At 38.9% G+C, this 18,878-nt stretch overlaps 2 protein-coding genes across 6 annotated transcripts in view; both read right to left on the bottom strand.

Moving 5' to 3' along the window:
• Positions 1 to 5,016: 5,016 nt before the first annotated feature.
• On the bottom strand, positions 5,017 to 13,557 carry LOC144056929 (midkine-A-like). Its single transcript, XM_077574088.1, has 5 exons — positions 13,449 to 13,557; positions 7,229 to 7,305; positions 5,884 to 6,051; positions 5,639 to 5,800; positions 5,017 to 5,446 (listed from the first exon to the last, which is right to left on the bottom strand). Exons 2-5 carry the CDS (start codon positions 7,302 to 7,304, stop codon positions 5,418 to 5,420), a joined length of 435 nt encoding a protein of 144 aa, XP_077430214.1. The 5' UTR covers position 7,305; positions 13,449 to 13,557; the 3' UTR covers positions 5,017 to 5,417.
• Positions 13,558 to 17,332: 3,775 nt separating this feature from the next.
• The window catches only part of LOC144063020 (diacylglycerol kinase zeta-like), a 73,964-nt gene continuing 72,418 nt past the window's right edge, over positions 17,333 to 18,878 (bottom strand). For all 5 annotated transcript variants that reach the window (XM_077584953.1, XM_077584943.1, XM_077584928.1 and 2 more), the window contains one exon: positions 17,333 to 18,130. In XM_077584953.1, the coding sequence (XP_077441079.1) occupies positions 18,014 to 18,130 (117 nt within the window). In that variant the 3' untranslated portion in view covers positions 17,333 to 18,013. The remainder of the gene's footprint in view (positions 18,131 to 18,878) is intronic.

Here is an 18,878-nt window from a genome sequence, read left to right as displayed (position 1 = left end):
CAGTCGCTATGGGCGTGTGTGAGAGTGAGTGAGGAATTTCCAGCTGGGGGAAGTAAATGGAGGAAGGTTCAGGCTCGCTCTTGTTGGGCCTCATTCACTAATCAATATGGAGAAATGTTTGCAAAATCATGACTTGTGTGCACTGCGGCTCTATCTCGTTCAGTTGGATGTATGAAAAGGACATCGGCAACGTTGCAACAGGTGGCCCCAAAAATGAAAAGAAAACATTTCACAACGTTGGAAATTGCGGATATCGTGAAGGCGAGGGAAACAAGACTTTTTGGAAATGTCTACACTGGAGTGTTGATGGTAAACAAAACCCGAGGCTGTCAATGTTGCGTCACCTGAGGTCGCGCAAAAGTGTTTTGATATTGATGTGGATACAAACAAAAGGATATCAGGACCACCTGAGACGAGAAGGAAATCGGAGGGTGGACAAGGAACACCTGATCTCACGCCACAGGATGAACATTTTGCCTGCTGTCACAGGAAAGTCAGAACGAGGTTGGTGACATTCATCCATTTACTAACAAGCTCATATTGTGTACTGAACACAAAGTGTTTGAAAATTTAAGAGCAAAGCAGAGACGTGTCCATTTCACGGTTATTTAGGACATTTAATTCGTTAGCAACTTCCCTGAATGACTTTTTTTTCAAACTTGATATTATTGTCGTTTTTTTCAGGATGTTGTGCATCTTGGGTAAAACGGGTGAAAGTCACACATTTTCTTGACTATAGTATGTTCTACATGCCGTAACTAGTCTAAACACCGTATTCTGATTAATATTGTGTTTGTGGAATATGAATTAGGCAGCAAAATCCTCCTGTTTTTATCTCTTTCAGGGGGAGGCCGTTTTGCCACTTGCTGTTGAGTGGATTGGAAATGACTTCACAGTTGTTCAGAATCAGGTAACGATCATCACGGCTCACCTGTGACGCACGCAAGCTGGGCCCTTGGGCACTGTGATGTCATTTTCAGTTGACAGCAAGTGGCAGCACAAGGCAAATTATAATCCTACAAAATAATCCCCATTTTGTTACCACCTGTGAACTGCCCCCCCCCCTTTTTTACCATAATAGAGTACAGTATATGTATTCCGTTAGTGCCCATGCCTTATCGCGACACACATTTTCTTCTAACAACTGCGACAGCATTTACACCATCCATTTCCATTTTCTGTTTAAGTGTGAGATTGCCCAATTACCTTCTCATATTCGGTGCGACAACCCAAAATTCACCAGCAAATCTTTATCTTACTCTCAACTCAAAAGCTGTGCTGATCTCAAAGCAAAAGTGGTGCAACGGCGAGATCTGTTAACTCATTCACTGCCATTGACGGCTATAGACTTCAAAAATTCATTTTAACTATTTCTATTTAACATTTTTTTCCACTTTTGTTAACAAGAGTATGAAAACCGAGAATTATTTTTATTGTACATTTAGAACAGGTATAAAATTTGTGATTAATTGTGAGTTAACTAGTGAGGTCATGCGATTAATTACAATTAGAATTTTAATCGCCTGATGCTCCAAATTTTTTATCTTTTCTTCTTTTTAATTCATTAACTGTCATTGACGGCTTTAAACGTCAAAAAATAATTTGAGCTATTTCTATTAAAACCTAGAATTTTTTGTATTGTACATTTAGGACAGATATAAAATTTGTGTTTAATCGTGAGTTAACTAGTGAAGTCCTGCGATTAATTACGATTATAATTATAATTATAATTGACGCTTTCTAATCTTTTCTTTAAAAAAAAGATTGTTAAAAATTAGGGGACGTCAGGTGATTACAATTGTTTATCTTTTTAACTAATCGCGTGACTTCACTCGTTAACTCACAACTTAAAAAAATAAAAGATCATTGAAAATTAGGGGCGTTAGGTGAGTAAAATTTGTCAGCTTAATTAATCGCATGACTTCACTAGTTAACTCACGATTAATTACACATTTTATATCCATTCTAAATGTACAATAATTTTTTTTTATAGGTTTTCACACTCTTGTTAACAAAAATGGAAAAAATGTTAAACTAATAGAAATTTGAATTTTTTATGTCTATAGCCGTCAATGACAGTGATTAACCATTACGGTGGTTTTCAAATTTGAAATTCACAGGCAAGATGATGAGACCATGTCACACCCCTACCTGTTAAAACAAAACAAAAACAAAAACGGACATAACGTGCACATTCATCAGTGGAAGTAAACGTTTGCATTCCAGTTGAGGGATATAAAATGTGAATGAGTTGTGAATGCTCAAAAGGGTTCTCAGAAGAGTTGAGGTCGGGGGATGCTGATGGCCACATGATGAGTCTTTCTTCCTTTTTTATCACTAGCAGGCAAAGCTTCAATGCTATTCTTTGCAGCGTGGGTTGTTTCATTGTGTTTTATGAGAAGGATTTGACAAAAGAAGGCACCATTTTTCTTTTAGTGCCAAGGTTAAAACATTTCAATAAATAAATAAATTTTAAAAAGTCATTCCGAAACGTTTTTTTTTTTTTTACACCTGCTGGCACATCAAAGGGCCAATCATCTTACTTAAAACATTCTGCACTGCAATAATGTTTCTTTTTGTAATCACTGGAGGAGTGGCCGAATTGTGCATGACTTCAAGCATTTGGACGAGCCTGCGTCTCGCGCTTCTTGGGACTCCAGAGACATAAGCAGCCTCTAATAACTGCTCGCTGCTCATCATCATCAGTGGCCTTTTAGCAGCTGCTATCTTAAAACAATGCATTTGCCTCACAGAAACATTCCCTTAAGACACCGTTATCGCAATCAACCCATTTGCCGCTGTTATTTAACAGTGTGATCATTCTCTTTAGTTGTCCAGTCTTTTAATTCCGTTTGCAGGGCATTCGTGCTTTTCATCAACAGAAAGAGGCTTCTTATTCCCTCATTGTGTATAAAAACTGTGACTTGCTTAATGATGTAGAACAACATTCTTAAGTAATTTTCATTTAATTGGGCTCCCCTGGGAAAGTAGTGTTTATTAAACCTGTTAGAGATTTAGTGTATATGACTGATCTAACAGAAAGAGAAACAACATTAGCACACACACAAAAAACAGGAAAAAGAAAAATCCTCAAAAGGTTTGATCCTTTGCATCATGATTTGGAACACATCTTATGTCTATACTGGACCTCCTAATTGCATTTAGATTAGTTTTGCTGTGTGCTGATAAAACACAAGTTAAGGTTGCTTTGCAAGCACTGAACAGTATATAATCAACTCTCATTCGGTCATCATTTAATGTTGATTTTATGAAACATGCCCTGACAGATTTGACAGGAAATAGCCAAATCGTATTTAACCCAGAGTGTGCATAATTAGGAAAGGGGTTTGGCGGCTATCGGAAATTTGGGGAGAACTGCCGTACAGCTGCTCCATTTTAGGGTGACTAAACGTCCTGCTTTGGGAGGACCGACCACTTCTTTACATCCTGTCCGGGCGTCTGGGAGTTTTATAAATTTATGGCACAACTAATAGGAGGTGGAGTGCACCATGTTACCGCGACTGGTACCACGATAGCGCAAAATGTCCTCTTTTTGGGGGGAAATGAAAATATGGTCACCCTAGTCCATTCCATGCTGAAATTGTTGCACTTCAGGGTCAATCCGCACTCCCGTCAATGAATCATGATAAGTCAACCGTCATCCCCCGCCAACGAATAGGTTTCGGGGCATGTCAGCCTCCATCCATCAGAATTCCTGGGCAGAATTTTAACCACACTACGTCCCCGCCCTTGGGATTTTTCACATTTTTAAATATTGTCTTTTATTTATCTATCCGCACAAAAGATAAAAAATAATATATATTTTTTAAATCAGTCAATTTTGATCATTGATCTCCGGTAATCGAAACACACGCACACGCACGCAGGCACACACGCATTCTGTTCCACCATCAACCTCAAACGTCCTCCCAGGCAGAAATCACACGTTCTCTCGTGATCTAAAAAAAACCTAAAAAAAACTGAAGAACTTTCACTGCCAGATGTGCTGTGCCGATATTTTTCCAAGTGTTTCCGAAGGGTCCGGAGGCGGTAGTGCTGTAGAATGACTACGTCGTCAAAAAAGACTTGCTTCAGAAAATCGTCTGAGGAGCCGCTTTTATACAGTACAATAAAATGACAGGATAAGACATGGTTTTTTTGTTGTTGTTGTTTTTTTACTTTATTGCTGCTTCTTTGTTCCCCAGTCAGGGCGCTTCTTTGATTGGCTACAATTCACAAAGTCATGACTCGATAGTACTCGGCTTTCCCCCAAATCTCAAAAAAAAAAAAAGCAGCCTGAGTATCGTTTTCTGTGTTCCTTTATACACATGGGAGAGTATAATCTTAAATCCTAATTAAACACTAAATTGTATAGTAAAAATGCTTTGTCCCATTGGAAAACATCCAACCAAAGAGCAATAATACAGTACTTAACAGCCTCATGAAACTATCATTCTAAAGTCACTGATAATTTTTGTTTTAATTGCAAAAAAATAACCAAACTTTTTGGAAACAATATTAGACATTTTGGTGCACAACAATCCACAAATTGCCAGTGAAAACCTGCAGGAAATGAATTGTGGTAGAATGTACGCAGAGCTCTTTCTAATATGTTGATCCTTCTGTGAAGCTAAAGATGGTAATTTAATGACTGTTTTCAAATATTGTTGCCAAGGTCTCATTGATTGGTCGTGAGCTTAAGCGTGCTGCGGGTTGTGTAAACTCTGCCAGGCAATCTGTGTGATAGTCGTCCATTCCTGCCTCACTTTCCTCCTTCTTCTGTTGTTGTTCCCAGTTAGTCATCAACTCAACGCTTTCAAAATCTATTTTTTCCACAGTTTACTTTTGGGGAATCCTGTGTGTTATGTTTGTTTTCACTTCCTCCTTATGCAATACAATGCATGAGTGTGCGTATCTGCATGATGAGAACTTACAAACATGTTCAAATATGATTGTACAAATAAAGTTTTACAGCTTTTTGTACCTCAGGAAAATTTTAAAGAATACATACAAATATTTAGTTGGAATATCATCTTGACCTTTATTAATAATATAATCAATGATTTAAAAAAAATGACATCATTATTTGAAAATGTGTTTGCTATGTAGTGTAATGGAATCTACGTACTGTTGCAGCGCACCCACTCGCTAATGCTATTGACGAATGACTAGATATTAGTAATAGCAGGGTGGTCCTGAGACCAAGTTGCCAACATCAGATTCAGAAGAGACTCACAATGGAGTATTTTCTACTTTCTACTTCAAAATTTGTCCGCTTTTGAGGAAGTCTACAAACAAAACTAGTTTAGTTCTATAAATTTCAGTTCAACTGTCCAAAAGTCAGAGGTGAGTCGCGTCACACAATTTATTTATAAAGATCCTTGTCTTGTCTGTCCCGAGAAATTCTTCTCTTGCATTTACTGTCCGTTGCCTTTTTTCTTCTTTCCTAGAAACCCAAAAGATACCGGTTAATTAAAAAAAGTGTCACTTGCACAATGCAAAAGAAAATATCCAATGCTGATAAAATCGCAAGTCAAGGTAATGCTCAATTCATATTTTTCTTAGGTACGTATATATTTTTAAACATTTCAAGTACATTTACAATTGCAATGTGTTTTCACACCACAGTCAGCCTAACCTTTGCTTTTTGTCTTGGTTTTGCCAAGGCAGGGTTTGGTGACAGAGATGGTTTGCTGGCACTCAGCATTATACAGCGCCTTCTTCAAGGTCCCACTTCTGCTCTGGACGCCAGCATCGGGGTCACAATCGCCCCAACTTGCAAACCTGTACTTGCAGTCAGCTGGACATTGAAAACACAAAGGATTTAATCGACAAGATGTGAGAATAATTTGTTTGTAGTTTGTGCTAATTAAGGGCTATTACCTCCAAAGTTCTTTTTCCAGTTGCAGGGAACTTTGCATTTCATTTTCTTGGTCTGCTGATTACATATCCCCTCCCTGAACCCGGCACCACAGTCCCCGTTGCTAGGGACACAGTTTCCATAGCGCCAGTCGGCGCAATCTGACCCGGACTGGGAAGGTTTGATCTTCTCTGTGGATCGAGCAAAACTTGGTTAACAGGCATGCCATTAACAATATGGTCTTCTAATTCAAAGAAAAACAAGGAACATGCTGCAAACTATCGAGGGGGGGGGGGGGGGGGGGGGGTTTGGAGAAATGCAACATAAGACAAGCAAACAGAAGCAGAGTGAACGGGATTTAGCAGCTCATGGGATTCAGAAGCGGTGAGCATTTATCAACATGCCTGCTCAGCAGGTCAGATTAGCACATCTTTGGGATTATTAAGTGATTTTACATTCTGAATATAAAACTTCAACATGATAACATTTTAATGTTATAGTAAAGTAACACTCTATGAATAACCCATGCTATGCCGACATAGCATTTGCGGCTATCGTCGCTTATCTACAGTGCTGATGCTAGCGTAGCATTGCAAGTGTTGCTATTTAGTTGAGGTTGAACAGCGTGTACTTTTGTGAATGCCATGTTTGGGAATCATTCTAGGTTGTGTTGTCAACTTGTCTTTGAGAAATTTAGCAAGGCATAACAGCGAGCTCATGTCAGCACTATCCTTTTCACCGTGACAATTAAAGCTCGCCATACATTAGCTTAGCATTAGTTTCAACTTCTTCTGTCTTTGAAAGAATTTACCTGTTGAAATGTCAATTATGGCTAGTGTGCAGTCGCCAATGTAAGCAATCTTTTGTTTTCATCCAATTCCTGAAAATGAGTCTGTGGGGGAACCAATGTGCATTTCTACCCCACTGTTACGTAACAGTAGTTTGGTGAACTGCTGCGTTGAACACGTTTTTAACATCTTCATGGATGCTGGTTTTTATCCCACAATCTGGGCTCTGCTCGTGCCTGTTCAATCCCACAGCTCCACCGCTGGTTGTCATGGTAACAAAATCCATACAGTTGGCTCGGCAGTATATGGGGGGAGGTGCAGTCACTTGGATGACACAGGGTTGCCCTCACAAATGGGCTAATTTCAGAAAGACTAGAAATAGTGTGTGTAGAATAGATCCTTGATACTCAGAACGCATGTTGCAGATGTGTTATAAATGAAGATGTCTGGTAATGGTTTTATAATGGCGAAAAATGCACAATATGTCTCCTTTAAACTTTAAAACTCAACCTTTTTGTGTGTTGGAAGTAGATATTTTTTGACATGAGCAAAGATGAGAGTGGTGGAGGGAAACTCATACCTTTGTTGTTTTTCCCTCCAGCTACGGCTTTGATTGCGACGAGAGCGACAAAGAGTAGCAGCAGCGTAGCCTTCATCCTGTTCAAAAACACAGCAGTCAGAAAGTCCATGTTAACATGTCAACCTGTTCAACATTCTGTCTTCTTCTCGTAGACCAGGGGTGTCAAACTCATTTTTGTCGCAGGCCGCATTAGTTAGGATTTCCCTCCATTTTGACTGTGATCTCCTCATATTATTACATATACACAGGACAAGTGATGGATTGCTGGTTTTGAAATTGGACGTCAAGGACGATAGTTTGTTCAACTACTAATCAAGTTGTAATGATATTGTTTCTACATTTTGGCAGAGTTTTTAGCAAGAATCATGAGGATGCACAAGATTTGCAGATAAAATGGCGGACCAGATCTGGCGTTTGACACCAGTGTCTGTGACTGTACAGTCTTTCGGACTGAGAAACATTTTCAATTAGCACGATGCTATTATGGGTTGTTAACCCTTATTGGCAATTCAGGTCAAATTTGACCCATTTTGACATTTGACAGCAATTCTTTAAACAAAACAAAACTGAATGTCATTCCTTGATGCTGAAATTTGATGATTTTTCTGAAAGTGACTTAAAATGCACAAATATGGTTTTGTACAGGTTGCTACAAAGTCTACACTGAGGCTGTTCCAGGTCAGATTTGAGCCTCATTTACTCCACTGTATTTTAGATTTGCTACTAGTGTGTTGTTAATGGTGACAATAGTGCTGATATTGAAACTGTACAACTGAACATGCCATAAATGTGTGTATTCTTATGGGAATGTGGTAATAATATTCAAGAAGAAGCTTGATAGAGTTCTTCATTGCGGAATCTTGAACCCATCAAGTGCAAGTAATGTACAGTATACGTGTATTTTCACAGGCACTGTTCTCACAGGGGAGTTTGTCTTTGGTAACCACCACAATTGCACGGAAACATGCACCTGATGACCTTTGGAATCCATGAGGGAATCTCAAAACAGTATAAGAAGGATTACACATAAATAGGACATTACAATGTTTGAAAGTCGGCGTTTGATCCAAAAATGTGTGATGTAAAACATAAAAGTGGAGCTGGTACCTCCGTACCCCCTGGTGCTCTTGGAAGGGTTAAATATTCATCAAAAAGAGGTTGGAAAGAGGTCCAGGCACTCTGTTGGATACTACATAAAAAATATACTCTCCCTTTCTCATTGATTAAAGATTCATCATCAATTTATTTATGTCAGCCAGGCTATTCATGTATTTTGAAAAGATCTGAAGTTCCTAGTTTGAAAAAGACAATTCTTATGAGGAGGATGTTCTTCGCCCGATTCAGGACTGACCTGGAACATACTGCGCGAGCATGGAAAATAATCAGCATGTATCAATTTTGTTGTTGTCAGGTCTATCCATGGAAGGAGGTCAAGGCATTGTAGGAGCCTCCCACGAGGAAACAAGCTTGCTGTTTGCCAGGTGCGGCAAACAGATGAAAACCCATCCATTGATTTTCTATCTGTGTCACGGTCCTGGGCGAGCTGGAGCCGATCCCAGCTGACTTTGGCCGAGAAGCCGGGTACGCATTTGACTGGTCGCCAGCAATCGGATAGACATTCACACTCACTCGCTTCATTGAAATGGAAGTTTGTGGAATGAGTCAGTAAGACGGAATATCTGCAGCTAACCATAACATGCCTACTTCAAACTTCAGGTTGAGGTGAATTCAAACCTCACCACCGGGTAAAAATACAGTGGTGCTCACTTGCGAGGTATTTCAGATTTTTTTTCTTTGACTTGAGGAAAAATGTGATATATGTATATAGTGGCTGTGAGCTCAGAACCAAGTCAGTGCCCCGCATATTGTCACTGGCTGCCCCTATGACGGCTCAACGTCGGCATTATGAATGTCAAATAAAAGCATCAGGGCCGCCGGCTGACTTTTTTTCTTCACCTGTGAGGAGCAATTCCATATGTTGAGACTTGCAGTTGAAGCACAGATCACAATAAAGCCATTGTTATAGATTTGGGGGTGGATTTGATGTCCCACGTTTGCAGTGGATTGCTTGGCAACCAAAATTTGCACCGTATTCTAAACATTCCGTTACGAGCACGGTATTGTGCTTGTTGGCTTTATTAAAAAGGGAATGCAGAAACACACGCCTGCAGATGAAGCGGGCGCAGGCCACTGGCAATGACTTCTGGATCCACAAAGTTAATTTCACAAAGTGTGCCATATTTTCAAAATGCATCTCTGCAGAGTTCTCTCGTCTCATGAAAACACCACACCGTAAATTAGGGCCACTCGAAGACTTCACTGAATCACGCCTTTTTGGTGGTTGCGCACATATTGTCAGAAGCCAGGCTGGGAGAATCCCTGCATATTGGAAGTGCGTAAAAAAGGCGAACTGACTTAAGAATTGACTTAAGCGCGAACGGGAGAATATGCCCCATATTTGTCATCCTTCGCAAAAAGTGACTACGGTAATATCCCTACAGGTTACTGAGTCAGTTGTGAAAACCTTCTGCGTGTCTCCAGCTATACTATACCACCCCCAGGTGGCCAAGGCACACACATCAGAAAGAGCAGCACAATGTCCATTAAATTGAAGCAAAAAAAAAAAAGAAGTGTCAAAATTTCTTTGCATTCTATTAGACATTATTCTATGTATTTATTAGCTACAATATTAAATATTTCCCTTTTCCCCTTGGAGCTGGAACAGATTAATAGCATTTTCATTCATTTCAATGGGGAAAGATTATTTGAGATACAAATTGAAACAAGCGTGGTCATGGCACGACTTAAACTCAAGGCACAGTCTATTTTATGAGAATATTGCGATTAGTGGTTGGTTGTGTTTGGCTTTCAGCACAAAGCTGACATCACAGAAAGAATATATACTCTGAACTCAAATATGTGTGTCTCATTAAGTCCCCTGGTAGAGGTCGGAGGTCGACGGCTCTGGGTTAAGTCAGTGCTGACAAATGACCCGGGGCTTGTTTATGCTTAAAGGTCAACATTGTCATGTGGTCACAAGCTCAAGACCAGAACGTGCCTGTGACATCATTAGTTTCCCCACCACAAAGAACAGCTTTTATTTAGCTACAAATGGAGCATCTGTTGTGGGAATTAAATGGACTCGGGTTAGCTGCTCTGTCAGCAGGTAGTCCTACTGTACTTTGTTCGAGGCTTCAAATGAACTTTTTTTTTTTATATGCGAGGACCATTGTTGTGGGTAAACACTGTTACAATAATGTATAACTGCTTGCTCTAATATGATCCAGTGATTCACAACCACTGAGCCTCGGCACATCCACGTGCTGCAAATTAACATAATATAACATAATATAATTTGAACTAATAGATTTAACACTGAACTCCATTTGTGAGTGAACTGAACCATCAATATAATGTAAGTACTTCGTGACCTGCAGTTGGCTGGCGACCACTCAAGGGTGTACTTTGCCTCTCGCCCAAAGTCATCTGGTATGAGCTTTAAGTTCACCTGTGACCCTAATGAGGGGGGGAAAAGTATGGATGGTTGGCAGCAATGTACTACGAAAAAGAAAAGCGTGAGTGCAAGGTTGAAAAGAGCAACCCACTTAGCAACCATGCGGAAGCACACTAAATTGCCTCGGGGGGTCGAACGACTGAACCATGTGAAAAAAGTGGTTGTGTAGAAAACAAAACAGAAGCGAGACCACCCCGCCACATACACACACAAAATGCCTGTATTAATCAATTCAACTCAAAATATACCAAAAACATCGATCCTAAAATACCTGTTTTCAAATGTATCTTACTACAACATTAGCCTTAGCACTAAATGATCATTTCATTTAGAAAACATTTGCATTTGTAGAAGCATTTGCAGTGAAGACTCTTCCTAACTTCCAGTTGAATGTAGCACCTCTCTGACATACAACTTCCTTCATCTCCGTCCAAATGTATCACTTCAACAATACTTCCTTGACACCAATTACTACTTCAGTAATGATCGAGGGCTTTGACGCCATCTTGTGGCATCCTCAATGAATAGAACTGTTCATCTACGAGCCATAAACACAAATGTGGTGTCCCTCAAGGTTCAATCTTAGGGCTTTTTTTCATTTTTTAAACATGTTGTCACTGGGTGATCTTAACAGGGAGAATTTGAAAATGGATAGATACAAAGATCATGCGGTTTTGTTTGAACTATGAGCAATATCGCAGATTTTTGTTTACCAAAAAATTACCCAAGCTATGATCATTTATTTACAGATTGGCCCTGAAACAGTCTTACCAGGGTAACAGCAATGATGCTACACTTATTACAAGCCTCGGCATATATTGTAAAGATTGTTGCTTTAATATGTAATTATTTGTTTTAGCAAGGGTTTGAGCTTTCTGAAAACAATACAAAGCCAGGCCCTCTAAAAGGTGACTACGCACAAATATTTAAAAACACATGAGGCCAAGACAAGAGTTGTGCGAGTGCTTCTCGCTCTCTTGCTTCTCTATGAATGAGGTTGAGTATTATGGGATGTTGGCAGGCATGTCTGGTTTGACTCTAATCCACTCTTACGTACTTAAGTTAAAAAAAAAATATATTTTTTTATTATTATAATTCTTTTGGGTATGTATGTCACCAACTCTAAGTTGGTCTGTACTGACTTTAATATGGCATTAATTACAGTATTAAATGGTTCCTTTTTCGATAAAGTGGGAGTCGTGGATTTAGTTATAAAGATGATTAGGGTGGAAACATCTTCTTAAAGACGCCACATTTCTAGAGATGTTGATTATTAAATGTATTAATGTGTTCAAATTGAACTGAGTAAGTTTTGTACAGACCAACCAATCAGAAGATGGAAAAAATATATATATATTTTTTTCAAGGGCCAGCAATCTGGCCCTGTGAGGACAAATTTGAAGTCTGATTAGTTAAATAAATAAATAAATAGAGCCTAAAATATGTTCAGACCAAAAAAAACAAAAATCACATACTGTGGAGCCTAGAGAAACACTTAAAGAAAATGAATACAATTTCAAATGGTATATATTAGAATTTAGGTTGTAATTGTAACAGTTTTTACATTTTATGTTTGAAATTATTTCAAATCCAGAAATGTCTCTGTACAAAGAGCAATCACTTATTTAAAGGTAGGAAGGTTGAACGTTCACCCTGGTCATTATTTCTTGCTCTCTTCACACACAGAAAACCTTGCAAATAATTTGAGGATGAATAGCTAAAGTTTTCAATGTGTGTGAAAGTGAAACATTCTAGTCAAGTGTTTTGTCTCTCGCATTTCCTTTGGTCTGTCTGCTTGACTAAACTTTGCTAAACATAGCCTGTGAAATTCCAAAACATCATCATTCATTTAGCTGTTGAGTAAAAAAGGAAGAGTTCTTAGATGCTGCCTTTGTGTTGCCACTGAATGCATCTTCAGAACGTTTGCATGATGTATAATGGTTTCCATGGTTATGCTGCCACGGCAAGCTAGGACTCCATTCTGTTTTTGTTGTTAATGTATGTCTGTGAGGCAGGTTTGGATAATGGTGGACTACATCCGGGACTGGTCGTCAGTCAATTACAGTTCACATACTTCATCGAGACAAACATTAGCAAAGTCAATCAACAGGCAAGGGCCAGTAAAAAAAAAAAAAAAAACATTGGTCATTGCTGCTATTGTTTTTTTGAATGTAAAAACTACCTGACATGTAGCAATAAACGGGGGGAAAAGTGCTCGTATAATGGCATACAAGTCGACAAATTTTAAACAAAGGACAGACAGAAAGAGGGAGCGGGGTGGAGGGTTTTGTGAAGGGGAGGGGGGCATCAGCATATAAACATAAACAATCCTATTTTGGGAGCAGTAATATTCTAGCTACATTTTGTCAACTTAATTGATTATTCACACATCCCCAGGCCCCATCCCTGCAAATACCCACCAATGAGTCCATGATGTTCGGGGCCCAAAGTGTAAACAACAACAACAAAACGACAAAACTTTGCTCAACTTGGCTCCACTTTGAACTCAACCAGTCTTCTCAATATTTTATAAAAACTTAATAATAACTTCTTTTTTTATTTAAAAAAAAAAAAAAAGCTTTCTCAATATACACCCTAAAAAAAAAATATCACAGTTTTATCTTGAATCTTTAGTCTCGCTCTCTTTTTCTCTCTCGCTTAAAAGAAGACAATAGCCAGATCTTAAGAAGACAAGGAAGCACTTACTTGTGGAGCAGCTCGGACTCGAGTGGAGGTCGAGGGCGTCAACTTTCTCGTCGAGTTCTTTCTCTCTGCGATCATCAGATCACCCCCAAAGCACCCCACCTCAAACGATTCGCCCCCCACTACCCCTTAGGCAACCCCCTTGCCTTTGTCTACCAAACCAGTTCATTCTGGTTGCATTAGCTGCATTCAGACCCCCTGTCGGCCCACCCCGCACACAAACACACTCAACCTGTGATACTCTGTAGACCAACAGAAGCAACAAGAGGCCATAAAGTGTAACTTTGCTTTGTGCGCGTGTGAGTGTGGGCTTCTAAACAAGTTCACCCGCCGGGAAAAAAAGCTAATGAGAACAACTCTCCTGAAAGGCACACTTTATCTTCACGGTGATGAAGAAACACATTGAAGACGATCACTTGGTCTCTGCAGTTATGAGCAAATGTGCGCTGTGTGAAGACTGATTCATTTGCCTTTGGCATAACGAGGACATGGTCAAAACAGCCCCCCCGCCACTCTATTTTCCATTTTTTTAAATAACAGCTTGAAAATAATGTGGATGCTTTAGTGGCATATAATAAGGACAATAGCATCTCTGTTGTTACCATGGCAACCATGGATCACCCACTTTTGTCTTCTATTGTATTAGTGACGCTAGTTGTGATGGTGGTGGGTGCGTCACAAATGTGCAAGTCATAAATAAGTCAAGTGTTAACCTTCAAGGTTTATTTCAAGCACGTCCCAAGTTATTTTTATTTATTTATTTATTTATTTTGGGGGGGGGGGTATTTAAATTAAATCATTAGAAAGTCTTAAATCAAGTTGCATAATTGTACTCTAACTCAGTAACAACACATACCGTACAGTACTTACACTAGTGTTAATTTCATCCGCCATTTTTCAATTGAATCTCTAGTTTTAGTCCAGTTTTAATAACGCTTGTTTTTTCAAAGTTAGTCAACCTCATCCCGTTTTACTTAGTCCATTTAGAAATCTAGCATTTTAGTCTTTATTTTAGTGCAAGACAACGTAATTTTATTCATCTAGTTTTAGTCAACAAAAACATGTCAACGTTTTAGAGTAGTTTTAGTCAGGACAATCATTTTTACCCCTGTAGATTTTTTTCTCAGCAGATAATGTTGAAAATTTCGGATCTAAAACAATTTCACGTCAAATTTTCTCTCATCTTTTTGTTGAAAAACAACTTGACACACAATTGCAGTATATCAACAAGTGGCTACTATAGTCTCCATGCTATGAGCTAGTAAATTAGCCAGCATTAGTTAGCGGTCGGATTAACATTATTGTTGGAACGTTATATATAGCCTTTGGATTAACTTTAAATTCTAACTATAATTTACTCTTCTTTTTTTTTTTTTTAACCTTTCACCATGAGTCCACCTACTGTCTGTCCCATGTTTCTGTAGGCTATGTTGCACCTGCTAGCTGCAGATTTGAAAGCGGGGGTGTCACTGTGTGTCACATGACAATGTCACAGTGATAGATGAGCAGAGACAAGATTTAATGTATTTCCATCTCATTTTTGTTCATGAACTAAAATGTCCATAGATTTTAGTCCAGTTTTTATTAAGTGAAGTACATTTTTGTCTCGTCTTCATTAGTCGACAAAAATGCATACTGAAAACTATTTCACCTACTTTACACATCTATAAAACATTTCAACATGGTTAACATATGAAATAAAGAATTAAAATGTTAATAATATCTAACAATAGTCCCATTTATTGTTTATTAATGAGAGTTTTAGTCTAGTTTTAGTCTAGTGAAAAATGTGCAATGACCAAGTTATTTTTGTTTAGTTTTCTTTGATGAAATTAACACAAATTTACACATTACACACTTTGCATTCAGTATCTGCACTTGCACTTGCATTACATTAGGTAGCTGTACTGACACTTTAGTAAATGGTCTCAAACCACTTTCTGAATTGTGTATTACTTTATTGTAATCTCAATTTAACACATAACCTATGAACCTTAGTAAATGTTTGACCAGCTATCATTGACCAGCGATTGTAATTGACATGTATTTGTGGCTTTTACAGGGACAGATGAAGTTAGATGTTGCAGTTGTTGTTAATCTTTTGTGTTGCAACCAGCTCTTTCCCCCAATGTTAAAAGCATAATCCTTTAATCCAAATTAAATAGTCTCCAGCGCACCCTCCTAGATATCTGCTTCATGAGGTGCCCTGAGGACTCCGCTTCTTATCACACTGGTGGCTTGTCAAGTTTGTGTGCGGTTCTTTCCAAAACAAAAGGCACATTTGCTTGAAAATCTTGATTTTCAAATGTGATTCAAGTTACATAATCTTCTATGTTAGGGTGTGTCCGCCTTGAAAACTACCTCAGCAGGTGATGAAATGAGACTCCATCCCTCCTTCTCCTTTTTAGCCTTTAGGCTTTACCCTATTCAGGGCTTCTTGCCACAGCAAATCTCTTCTTGTCCTCTGCAAGTCTTCCCTCCCCACAGCAACAAATCTTCTCTTTGCCGCTCCATTGCTATCATCAACCATCCAGTGTCTCTCTTCTGCACGTCCAAACCATCTCAATCTGACCTCTCTGTCTCCAAACCTTCCATTTCTGTCCCGTTCCTCTGATGCGCTCAGTCCAGATCCTGTCCTGTCTGTCCTACGCTTTAACCTCACCATTCCACTAGCCTCCCTTTCAGATCACTCCTGTCTGATCTCATGTGTCAAACCGTCCGTCAGCAGAGGAAACAGGAAGTGGCTCAGAGTCAACCCTTGATGCAGTCACACCACCATTGTGGCAACCTGTGAAACTCTGCTGGGAAAATAATGCTGGCCATACAAACTATTGATAGTGGGATAGACATTGACTGTGCTGTGTTATTTTGAGGAGAGGATAAACTGCTTTACAAGCTGTGCACTGATTAATTTACATTATTCAGTGTTGTCTCATGAAAACACAATATTCACAAACACATGAGGGATGTACTCACTTTTGTGAGATACTGGAGGTATACATCCAGAAATGCAGCATTTGGACCTGCTGCCTTATAGATTTACATACAGTATGCCGTTTTCTCCAGCCTAATGATGGTGTCCTTGCCTTGCATTGAGCTCTCCTGACTTGTATTTCGTAAGGTAAATGCCATCCAAACTGCTTCCAAATGCCAACTCAATACCTGATATTCTCTCCAGACTTTTATCTGCCAAATTTGACTTGAAGTAACAATGGAATGGATCGCACCTGGAAAATGAACTTCTTGTGAATCAGGTTTCCGAACAGTTTTGAGACACACAAAATACAAGCACATTTCACAAAATGACTGTAAAGTGACCCCCATATGGGGCGGGCCATCTTTAAGTAATATCAATTGCAATTACTGTGGTTAAATGAACTCGCTAACTAATGTTGTGACAATGTAGTGATGTGGACAGGAGATAAAATTAAATTAAAACAAAGCTATTTAAAAGGAGGGTCCAAAGTTTTCACTCAGAAATAAACACTTCATAAACACTGGATGTATACACATGAAATCCTTCTGTTAATGTGTGGTGTTGATTTTGTCATCAACCACCTCCCCCAGTGTGTATTTGGCCATTTTGTTGTGTTTTGCCATAAGAGGGACGGAAAGTCAATGTTTACCCCTCCAGCCAATCACAGGTCGGAAGGGGTGGGGGTGGGGGGTCGCTGAAGGCAGGTGCAATGTTGACGAAAAGGGTAAAAACTTGAGACCCTACCTTTAAATTTTGACCTCCTTTCTCACTGACATCTACTACAGAATGGCATACAAAATGAATAGGAGGACTTCCTTTTGATTTAGAATAATATCTGACTGTGAAAAGCTCATCCATTTGGAACCTTTTTTTTTTTATATATATACAGATATGGCGACAGGAGCAGGAATTGAAAACCACTGGAAAAATGTTTATTACCTCATGACATGGAATTTTAAAAACTACATTACAACAACAAACAAAAAATATTTCACAACCAGTGTATCAACTTAATTGTAAGATATAATTGGCAAATATAAATAAAGTAAATAATCTTGCAAGTTAAATATGCTAACATCAAATGCTAAAGTTTCTAAAATGATTCTTATCTTCTTTTTTTTTTGTTGGTATGTGAATATTTGGCTAGCTGTTGTGCAAGCAACTTGTAAAATAATTTACTACGCACACTTTTGTAAAAAACAAAACAAAACAAAAAAGGCAACAAAAAAATACAACTAGAATAGCAGCACGCTTGCTAAAAGCTTCTAGTTTCGTTTATGCTTTGTCAGTCCTCTGGAGGGAAAACTTTGGGTCCAAACAGAAAAAGTAATATTCACATGAATGGCCCCTTCATGGCAAAGTCTGTTTTGGTAAATCATGTAAAAGTAAAGTTAAAAAAAAAAAAAAGTCTCAGATATTTGTAGCTATTTCAAATGTTTTCCACACACCGTTTATGATCTATTGAGACAACAGGAAATCAAATGTCCTGAGTTGTTTCTTGATAAATATGTTTACTTGTCCTCATCGTGGTGACTTTTGGCACAGCTCCACTCTCACTTGGCAGCTTCTTGCACTTTGGTTGTGAAGATGCTTAGACGGCCGTTTCTTGGTCCTCCCTCTGGATCATCTGATAGTGCTGCCGGTTCTCCAGGTAAGCTGCCAGATCAGCATCCTGAGCCTTCTCGGCCCGGTTCTTTGGGGTATCACCCTGACAAGAGAGAAAGATGTCTTTAGTTTTTAATAGAATAAATGTGTACTTTTCTATTTAACCTTTAATAATTATTTTTTGCCTCCTTTTGGATTTGTCTGGTGTATGATTGGTGCAATCCAACTAAACTTGCCTTGCTTTTACACTCTCCAGCAGTGACTGCACGCATTAGACTGCAAAGAATCAAATCCGCACCGACATGCAGGCAAGGGAGGGATGTCATAAGATGAAATGCCCCTGAGCAGTTTGGGGGTTCAGTGTCTTGCTCTAGGGATCCTTGACAGTGTTCAGGCAGACTAGCAGCCAGTCAACAACTTCCAGGTCTTTTCTTGTTTTGCTGCAGCATTCAAACCTTTGACCGCCGGCCAGAGGAATAGCGCTGTTATCCGTCTCAGAATTGTTTTTGTTTTTTTTGGTTCGATCAGATTTGACGTCAGAATTTTTCCTTCCACTAATTGATTGTTCAGAGCAAAACTTCTTGCAACATATGCACACAACAATACGTTAAGTGATCAGCATCTCTATTGATTACGATGCATTTTATTGTTTTTTAAATATTGTTTTTATTAGATGTGAATTGCTCCAGATGATCTATGTGTCACCGCTGTGTGCTGTTGTATTGCGGTTTTGTATGCTATTGATTGTTTCTATAATTGCAAAGTGATAATGGATGTATTAAGAGTTGGATTAGGTTGAAGTCCCCAGTGAAGAAGGCCCTAGTAGCAAATACTATATCCATTTTGTGAAA

Source organism: Vanacampus margaritifer, chromosome 1 (assembly GCF_051991255.1).
Source record: "Vanacampus margaritifer isolate UIUO_Vmar chromosome 1, RoL_Vmar_1.0, whole genome shotgun sequence".
NCBI classification, from domain to species: domain Eukaryota; kingdom Metazoa; phylum Chordata; class Actinopteri; order Syngnathiformes; family Syngnathidae; genus Vanacampus; species Vanacampus margaritifer.
The sequence above is the reverse complement of the archived record's forward strand: the minus strand, read 5'-3'. Positions and strand labels throughout refer to the sequence as shown.

Bases quoted from the DNA above. Each gene is read 5' to 3' on its own strand.
- LOC144056929 (XM_077574088.1), bottom strand. From the start codon at position 7,304: ATGAAGGCTACGCTGCTGCTACTCTTTGTCGCTCTCGTCGCAATCAAA. The intron at 6,052-7,228 runs GTATGAGTTTCC...CTCGATCCACAG, and splicing joins TGGAGGGAAAAACAACAAAG to AGAAGATCAAACCTTCCCAG. The intron at 5,447-5,638 runs GTTAGGCTGACT...TTGGGTTTCTAG, and splicing joins AACCAAGACAAAAAGCAAAG to GAAAGAAGAAAAAAGGCAAC.